Below are 9,986 nucleotides of genomic sequence, written 5' to 3'. Positions count from 1 at the left end.
TTTTTTCAAGCGTCCGGTTCATTTAAGACATTTCCGTCTATATCTAATCGGCCCTTAACTCTAAACTATACCAAAGTTATACTCGTTTTAGTTTGGTCCATTTTCTAACCAAGTTACCATTACCATATAACCCTTTTGTTTCCTCATCGCTAAACCTACTTAGTAAGTTAGTGATCTATCTACTTGGAATCTAATTTCCTACATACCTATTATTCTTCTAGTTTTTAGATCTTTATAGTTTATCATGTATACCAGGTAGTGACATGCTCGTGTTCGTGTTTAGGATACAAGTACACGATAAGTTTTTGTATCGTGTACAGGTATACACATTTCGTGTCCGTGTCTTATCGTTTTCGTGTCTTATCGTGTACGGGTACACACGATATGTCGGCCCTAGTCATGCCTCATTAAGACAAGTATGCTTATAAAGAAAAAGATATTATAAAGAAAGTCTAACCTGACCAAGAGATAACTTTTTCAAGCGTCAGGCTCATTAAGACGTTTTATAGTATATCTAATCGCCCGTAACTTTAAACTATACCAAAGTTATACTCGTTTTAGTTTAGTCCAGTTCCTAACCAAGTTACCATTACCATATAACCCATTTGAAAAGGTGAGTACATCTTTTTCTAGACCTGCCCCTTAGACTTTAGAGTACAAATTATTATTGTAAGGAACAAGCAAAAATTTAAAATCTTAAGTGTAATATGTTGATACCTGCCAACAATGCTGGGACATAACTCCCTTGGCATATAAGTTGTTCGATCAGGTGTAAAACATTTAATTTATTTAATAACTTCTTCCCCCTTTTGCTGAAACATATAACCCAAGGGTGTTTCAAGTTCATTAGCGAAAAAAGTAAGGGTTCAGTGTAACACAAAAAGCAACTACTTACCCAACAACAACAACAAATTAACAGCTTTCCTTTTGTAGCCAAGAGTATCTTTAGTCTCTGGATTTGGTTTGTTTGGTTTTCTGAACATAGAGATGGGGAGAGGTAAGGTACAACTAAGGAGGATAGAGAACAAGATCAACAGGCAAGTTACTTTCTCAAAGAGGAGAGGTGGCTTATTGAAGAAAGCCCATGAGATCTCAGTTCTTTGTGATGCTGAAGTTGCTTTAATTGTCTTCTCCAACAAAGGAAAGCTCTTTGAGTTTTCAACTGACTCTTGGTACATGTGACTTTCTTTTCCTCTTTAATAAATCTACTTTTTTTGTATATTCTTGTTTCAATTAGGGTTTTAACTTCTAAATCTGCTACAATATTCCAACAATATACACTTTTCTTTCCAAAAACAAATACAATTAAAAACCTAAAAAGAAAAACAAATAATTGAATCTTATTATACTTTTTCTTGATCATAAATAAACAAGATGTCCAATCAGCTCAGATCTGAGGAAATTATTATGTTTTCAATGCACTGTTGTATTTTATGTATCATCTTCTATCAATTTAGTTTTGATCCAACAGTGATCTGATGGATAAACTGATCCAACAGTGGACAATATATACAACCTTCAGTCTTTCACTTGGTTTTCAACTTTTTCAATAAATTTTTAACTTTTCTTGTACGTACTTTTAAACAAATATCCTGATTAAAGATTTAAGGATCTGATCTCTTTCAGAGATTAATAATCACAAACAATAAGTTTTTTGTTAGTTTAGTTTAATCTCTCTCCTTTTTTTCTGATTTAGTTTCCTGATTTAATAATTGTTTTGATGAAAATTCTATTTTATGAGTTGGTATATATCTTTACCATCTTCATGAAAAATTTAGAAAGAATCGATACGAATTACCTCGTACGAATAGTTGTATTTACATGTTTAGAGTCATCTTTATGATAAAAAGCAGATTTGATTTGTTTCAACTAAAAGGGAAAAAATATCAGTGTTAAAAGATGTAAAGCAAATACTTATACATACACAAATACATATATATGTTATCTGTGTATTTTTTAAATTCTAAATTTCATTTCAATTTTTTGATATGTGTTAATATTGTATATGGCAAGTAATCAAATGATTTCAAGTTTCTGTTTATTATTTTCTTTTACAAATTAATAAAACCCCTTTAGCCTACATATATATAATATAATATTTATTTGGAAGAGATCTTATGAAATAAATCCTGATGATCTATCTTTTCATCTTCAATCCATTACTCCATATTCACGTTTTTTGTATTAAAAGCTGAGTTGGAAATTCATGTCATTTTTTTACTAGACTATATTTTTAAGACTAGGATTTGAAGGTTTTGTGAATTGTAAAGAGAATCTATGTACATAGAATCTACGTGTATGCTTTTGTACATATTTTAGACGTACTCCACGAGTCAATATTTAGCAACCTGGGACGTGTTTGTACACATAATATTTGTTAGAGATTATTGATTTAAAAAAAGATGAATGACTAACGAAACTTTAGTATAAAAAAAATTAGGCAACATCAATATAAGATAATTTCAAAACTAAATGATATGAAATAAATTTCTTGATTTAGCATAAGTTTCTCATTAGGAGTGATCATATGATTCATACGAACAATTTTCGCATTTATAAAAAAACTTTCTAAGTGGTTATTCTTAAACTCCAGTTTAAAGTACAGTCTGTTTTCCTCTTGTTCAAGAACTAGAATTTTAGTGTGTGCGCCTTTCTTGATGCTTGTGATCACTTTATTTTGTTTAGTTCTTGGTTGTAAATGTTAAAAGAAACTGGTTTAAGCAGATAACATCCAATGTTTCCGGATATCTTCCCCTCTATAGATGACCTCTTTGGGAAATAACATCCTAGTATTTGTGTCTCCCATGGTATTCATATATCCCTTTGAACTCTTCTAGTGTCATCTTATTTTAAAAAAAGCATTAGGCTTTCTGAAGCGTTTTGGTCTCAAAAGTCGAGAAGAAAGCCAAAAGGTGTCACGTATGGGGAGAGTTAGGTGTTGAAAATACTAAATAAATTATGTATAAATAGTATTTTAACTGGTTAAATTTTATAAATAAAGAATAAGATAATAAGAAATAAATACAAAAAAAAAACAAAAAAAGTTCCAGGTTTGACATATATATTAAATACCTCTTAGATACAAGTATTGTTTACATCACGAACATATAATTTCTACAAAGTAGTCACTTTTAGGGTTTTATTTTTTAAAGCAGTCCTGGGTCCATTTCTCCATCCCAACTTCTCCATTGTGTCCCACATGCCTTCTCCATCTCCATCAAGTGAATTCCTTTAGCCTTCTTCTCTTCCCATCTCTTTCATGAGCCTATTCGAAGCTTTCTCCCCTTAAAATATTGTACGCTTGAAGCATCATACCCACCGTCTTGGTCGCCTTTTTGCTTTAAGCCCAAGGTGTTATTTTGTAAATTGAGAGTCTCATCTTGAAATATTTCTCAAGTTAAAAGAATGGGATCTAAAAGAATTTTATTGCATCCGATATAAGTCTTTCAATTCCCATCCTTAGCATTATAATGCAAATGCAGTTTTCAAATGGTTGATTAATATTAAAAACAATCAAAAAATATTTCATACATTTATTAAAAAATCCACTCCAGCCCTAAATTTAGGTGACATTATATGCCGAGTCCATGCACTAATCAAATTACTACATTTTGGCTACACATATATTGAAACTACTCTATGAATCACCAACTATGTACGTTTACACCGGTTTTTGGTGAGAAACAATGGTGTTTGTGAGGGGAAAAAAAAAAGAAAAAGAAAACAGCAATTGTTAGATCATGTGCAAAAGCTCTAAATGAAACATGATTGAACATTGAGTGACCTAGTTTAATATATGAGTGGCCTAATGGTTGAAAATAAATACTTTGGTAGCCGCCACATACATTATCGCTACATTTACTCTACATGTTTTAACCATTTGAGTCAAGTTATTCTATAAAATAAGTTAAAAATAGGAAGGATAAAAAGGATTTATAGTAATGAAAAAACTTCTAAAAATTAATAATAAATTAATAAAAAAATCATAACTCAAAATTCAATTAAAAAATGAAAAAACAAAAATTTTTTTCCACCATCTTCCTCGTTCTAAAAAAACACAGTATTGAGTAACAAAATCATTGTGTCTTTGTATTTATCATTGTATTTTGTGTTTATTTTCGTTGTTGATCGTGTTTTTTTTTCTTTACACTGTGTCTTTTTCTTATGTTGTGTTATATTACTCAACACTGTATTATATTTTGTTTGACATTATGTTATATTTTGCGATCTATTGTGTCTTTTTTTATTTATTATTGTGTTTGTTGGTTTATTTTTGTCATTGTGTCTTTTTTGTCGCCATTGTGTTTTTCGCCGTTTTTTAGAACGAGATTGAGGGGGGGGGGGGGGGGGGAGATATTTTAGTTTTTTTTGTTATTATTTATATTTTTAGCCATGATTTTTTTTATTATTTTTATAATGTCTTTTTAGGGGTTTTTTAGCCACAATCTTTCTCACATTTTTTATTCTTGTCTTCCTTTGTATTTTAAATTTTTTTAAATTAACTATTTTCTTCATTTCCATTTTTAGAAAACTTATTACTTCACCAACATCTTCTCAATTCTAAATCTTTTAAGACGCGTCGAATATTTTCTTCGTCATCTAAGGGTGTGCTTTTTAACCGTATTCGAATATCGTATCCAACCCAAAGCCACCAGAACCAGAATTAAATAATACCCGAAAAATCCAACCCAACCAACCCGAACCTTAAATGGCTCGATTATTGGGTATTTTTTCTTAACAAAAAACCCGAACTACCAACCTTACATAACAATTCAAGACACGAAACCCGAAAACAACCCCAATATTTACTGTCTTTTGTAATTTATAGATGTATTTATAGATGTATTTTGGTTAGGAGTGTTTGGTACTTCAAATATTGAATTTTATTGTTAGTTTTGGGTCTTTTGAACTAATATTATATTATCATATGATGTTTGAATTCTTATGATAGTCATTTAGTACCATGATTATATTTTGTGAATAACAAATTTTTCTTTTCCACTTAAAAATTTTTGCCAGGCCTGAACTAACCCAAACTCGACCACCCAAAATGTATGAGTCAGTTATTAAGTCACTTTTTCCTTGCCAAAATCGCGAATAACTCGACCCGAAACCTGAAAATTTACCCAAAGAACGCTCTTATCATCGTCCACCCTTTCCCTTTGTTATGCACATATATATTCTTAATCTTTCATAATGAAATAGCTATTATTTTTCTTTCAGGGCCACCTTCTTTTTGAGTTTGTTTTGTGTATTCATACCCTGATGTTTTATGTTTTAATGGTGCGCATACCCAATATTTGTAATTTGGAAAGGTAATATATACCTGTGGTTTTAATTCTGGGACCACTATGATTCTCATCAACCTTAATTGCTGACACGGTAGTTTTTTAATTCCTTATTCCTGTGTCAGTGTTCGTCAACTATGAAACACACAATCATGATGATCATCATTGCAAGTCCATTGGCTTTTCTTATTTTATATTACTTACAACAGTGTTCTATGTCGGACCGATTTGTATTGAATTAATTCAAGTGAAGTTTCAACGACCATGTTCAATCACATAATGCATATATTTTGCGATGTTCATTTCTCCGTGTCCTGTTAAGTTTGTTTGATCTCTACTTTATTTTGATTATCCTCATTTTGAACAGATTTCTTCCAACTCTATTGATATCCATAATTAAGCAAATAAAAATTAATAAAGTTAATGGCTCAAGGATGACATTACAAATAATAATAAGGGCTGTAATAGAATCGACCAAAAACGAACACGGCCTTGTTCATGTTCGTTTTTTAGAAAATAATGTGTTCACGAATGGTCTACTATCACTTACCAAAAGAGATTTTATGTTCATGTTCATTCATTAAGAAAATGAATGTGTTCACGAATGGTTCATGAATACAAACTAACACAAATAAAATTGACGAAGCCTAGAGATTGAGATCGATAATAATGAGAGAAAATGTGAACACTGCAAAAACAATTTGATAATATGGTTTCCTATTTTATGTAGAGGTAGTAATGTAAACAATATAAAATGTTTAGATGAAGTAAATAAATGTATAAAAAACTTTCATGCACAAAAGATACAAACTAACATGAACGAATGTTCATGAACATATTACAAAACGTTCACGAACACAACTGAACAAACGAGGTCTCTGTTAATGTTCGTTTCTTTACTAAACAAACGAACGAACATAAACGAACTTTCTAATGAACGGTTCATGAATTGTTCACTAAACATTTGGTTCGTATACAACCCTGATAATAATATGTAATTTGTAGATTTTATTGGTTTTATTGCTCAAAATCTCAAATTTTATTTAATATATATATATATATTAAAAAAAACAAGTTACCGATTGATTACCGAAAAGATAAACTTTGGAAAACATCGGTTATTAGTAATGGTCAAATGTTAGTCAAACAAATTATAATTTGGCCGGAGAAGTGGCATCGGTAAAATCTATCAGTTTTCTCTTCGAAAAGAGTATCATCTACGACCAATATAGCGTTTTTTCTCAGTTTTTGTCTTTGTGGTTTGTTCATATATGCATTTTTAGTCCTATAGTTTCAAATTTGCGATTTTCGTCCCTATGGTTTCATTTCACTTGCAATTAAACCCGAATCTATCAACCTCGTTAAGTCTGATTGTTAAACGCATCTATGTGCCCCACACGTGAGGTGCAGTTTTGTCATTTTTTTCTCTAAATAAACTCAGTCCTAATTCGCAAACCCCTCGTGTATTTGGGGAAAAGCACAAAATTGCCCCTCACATGAAGGACACACTGATGGGTTTAACGACCAGACTTAACGAAATTAGTGAATTCGGGTTTAATTGCAAGTGAAATGAAATCACAGGAACGAAAATCACAAATTTAAAACTATTTGACTAAAACCGTAGATTTGAAGAAACCACAAGGACGAAAACCGCAGTTCACTCTTTATAAAATTTTGTTTTACAGAACGTATAGTTTTTGTTTAGCTTAAATATCAACATATTGTAAATTAATTTGAGTCCTTGAGTTACATATTAACAAAGTAAAAGAGTTGATGCGGGTTGCTTAAAAAAATCTTTGTGTCTTCATGTCAATCGATCATATACCATTGTTTAGCTAGGCCAACATAAATTAGACTTGTAAATTCATTTAACATTCTGGTTATGACTTGTCACAGCATGGACAGCATCTTGGAGCGATATGAGCGATATTCTTACACTGAGAGACAACTAGTCGCAGCAGATACTACTCCGGTACTATCATAGCTCAAATTCAGTTATTCTCCCTACAAAAAATCTGTTTTTTGTACCTGATTCCTGGAATATTTCACTCATGACTGATGTTTTTGTCTAGTTACATTCAAATGATTTTTAAATTTAGCTATTTGTTTTACTTTCACTTGATGATATTAAATCTTTATATATCCACAGAGAAGCTGGACTCTAGAGTACAACAAACTCAAATCTAGGGCTGAGCTTTTACAAAGAAATCACAGGTAACAGTATTTTTTTATTTTGTTAAAAGATATTAATTTCCTTCTTTTTCCAAAAGCAACTTTATTTATGAAAACTGAAGTTTTTATTCATATAGATAAGAAACTAATTGCTTGGAGTTGGTTGTTTATTTAAATGTTTAGGCACTACATGGGTGAAGATATTGAGTCATTGAGCTTGAAAGAAATCCAAAATCTGGAACAACAGCTTGATACTGGTCTCAAGAACATTCGAACACGAAAGGTTCGTACGCACACATGTAATATATTTATTTGGTAATGTATATTTCTAGATGATGGGTTCACTTGACGGTGTTTTGTCTTGTAGAACCAACTCCTGCATGAATCAATCTCCGAGCTTCAGAAAAAGGTGTGCTTCTTTTTTCTTATTGTGTTAATAAGAGTAGCTAATCCTGTTAGGGTTACCAAAATACAAACAATAATGTATATTTTAGGCAAGAAAAATACACTAGTGTCTAGTAATTACTTAAACATTGTCCCAACTCAACTTAAAAGTCTAAAACAACTTCATAATTCCCCATGTAGTGAACACATAATATACACACACATACATAAGTTATTTTTTAATTATTTATTTCCTCATTTTGCTACGTATTCTGCAAAGAAATATATTATATTATTTTTAATTATGCATTTCTAATAAAAACTTCTATAAAGTTGCAACACATTTTATTAAACAATTTAGTTTATTTACTTTTTTGATATTTATTTCTTTGATATTGCTATGTAATTTGTTACAGATTTTATTAAATTACTTTTGACATTTTTGAAATTGTTATTTCAAAATGAGGAAATAAATAATTAAAAAATATTTAGGGTTTACGGTTTAGGGTTACATTTTATTAAACAATTTAGTTTATTTACTTTTTAGATATTTATTTCTTTGATATTGCTCTGTAATGTGTTACAGATTTTATTAAATTACTTTTGACATTTTTGAAATTGTTATTTCTCAATATTTGCCACCGATTTTGTTTCATTATTTTTTAAAATATTTATTTTCTCAATTTTCCTACAGAGTTTGCTGCGAAATTCATATGCGATGGAGTATTCGTAGCTAAACTGTAGCTACGGATATATATTCATGTCGTGATAAAACTCTTAAGTTCGCTACAGCTTTATGAAGTTTTCTTTAAATATTTATTTTCACGGTTTCGCTATGAATTTCATTTGCGATGAAGTATCGAAAGCTAAACCATAACAATATATGTTTCGTAGTAGCTAATTCGTAGCAAGAGTTGCGACCATTTTGTCCGTAGAAATTACCTGTTTTTATAGTAAACACCTTCATATACTAGCTTATTCATAATTTTGAAACTCCGGCTATTTACCTTACATTAGCATATTCATGTATCATGTCTAGCAAAAATTTATATATATGGATTGGAATATGTTCTTCAACACAACAGTTGAAGAAAACATACAAAGATACATTGAGAAAAAGAAAGCATGATATAAATATCATATATCCATTTTCAATATATTGTTTTTAACTACTTCATCCTTATTCTAATGCATAACGAATACAACCACCAGGGAAAGGCCATACAGGAGCAGAACACTACTTTGACAAAGAAAGTGAGTTGCGGTCCATTTGTATGTTATCCGAAATTTGTCTCATAGTGCAATTTAATGATACTAAACCCTCACTCAATGAATAGATTAAGGAGAAGGAGAAAGACAAGACAATACCACCACAAAGCACTCAATGGGAAATGCATAACTATGTCGACCACGATACAACCTTCCTCATGCCGCCACCACATCCCACGATCAATATGGGGTAATCATCTTTTTTAATGACAAATGCTCTTCTAATGAGAAAACCTTGATATTATTTTTTTCTTAAATACCAAAATCAAGACTGTCTTAATTATGTTTAATTTGTTTATATATGTGATGTAGGGGAGATTACAACCAAGGTGGTGGTGGTGGTAGTAGTAGTGAAGGAGCTGATGGGAGGACTAATGAGCTTGATCTAAGTCTGCAGCCGATATATTCATGCCACATGAGGTGCTTTCCTTCTTAAGGTGCTCACCCCATCAACGCTTAAGCGATTATGGATAATGATCATGTTAATCATATATTAATAAGAAATTAAGAAACTAATAAAAAAACCAACAATCAAGTGTGTGGTATGTTTGCTCAAGACTATTTGGCTATTGTATCTAATCATAAAGACATAAATCATGTTTGCTGAAAAACTACTATGTAAGATTGTAAGGTATGTATAAAACAGGATTTATTTGTTATATGTTGTGTGACGTTTTATTATTATGGTGCTTGATGCTCAATCTACTTGTGGAAATCAAGTAGAAATTATTCAGTCTGTCATTCCAGCATGTTCTCCTTTCAACTTCAAATAGAGCTTGTGCAAAATAACATAAATGCACACCACTACAAAAAATCCAAGAACTAAATAAAATATAACTGGTTATTTGAATCAGGGTTTGTAACTTAAAAGAA

At 30.8% G+C, this 9,986-nt stretch overlaps 1 protein-coding gene across 1 annotated transcript; it reads left to right on the top strand.

Annotated features, from left to right (window-relative positions):
- The first annotated feature begins 906 nt into the window (after positions 1–906).
- On the top strand, positions 907–9,761 carry LOC143596865 (agamous-like MADS-box protein AP1). Its single transcript, XM_077075526.1, has 8 exons — positions 907–1,172; positions 7,185–7,260; positions 7,438–7,502; positions 7,644–7,743; positions 7,828–7,869; positions 9,057–9,098; positions 9,182–9,303; positions 9,426–9,761. Exons 1-8 carry the CDS (start codon positions 988–990, stop codon positions 9,547–9,549), a joined length of 756 nt encoding a protein of 251 aa, XP_076931641.1. The 5' UTR covers positions 907–987; the 3' UTR covers positions 9,550–9,761.
- The last annotated feature ends 225 nt before the right edge of the window (positions 9,762–9,986 follow it).

This window comes from Bidens hawaiensis, unplaced genomic scaffold (assembly GCF_021521415.1).
Source record: "Bidens hawaiensis isolate Kalapana, Puna unplaced genomic scaffold, B.hawaiensis_p1.1 tig00047226_1, whole genome shotgun sequence".
Taxonomy (NCBI): domain Eukaryota; kingdom Viridiplantae; phylum Streptophyta; class Magnoliopsida; order Asterales; family Asteraceae; genus Bidens; species Bidens hawaiensis.
The sequence above is the reverse complement of the archived record's forward strand: the minus strand, read 5'-3'. Positions and strand labels throughout refer to the sequence as shown.

Coding starts and splice junctions, on each gene's coding strand:
- LOC143596865 (XM_077075526.1), top strand. CDS start 988: ATGGGGAGAGGTAAGGTACAACTAAGGAGGATAGAGAACAAGATCAAC. Junction 7,503..7,643: donor CTTTTACAAAGAAATCACAG/GTAACAGTATTT, acceptor TTAAATGTTTAG/GCACTACATGGGTGAAGATA. Junction 7,870..9,056: donor TCTCCGAGCTTCAGAAAAAG/GTGTGCTTCTTT, acceptor TACAACCACCAG/GGAAAGGCCATACAGGAGCA.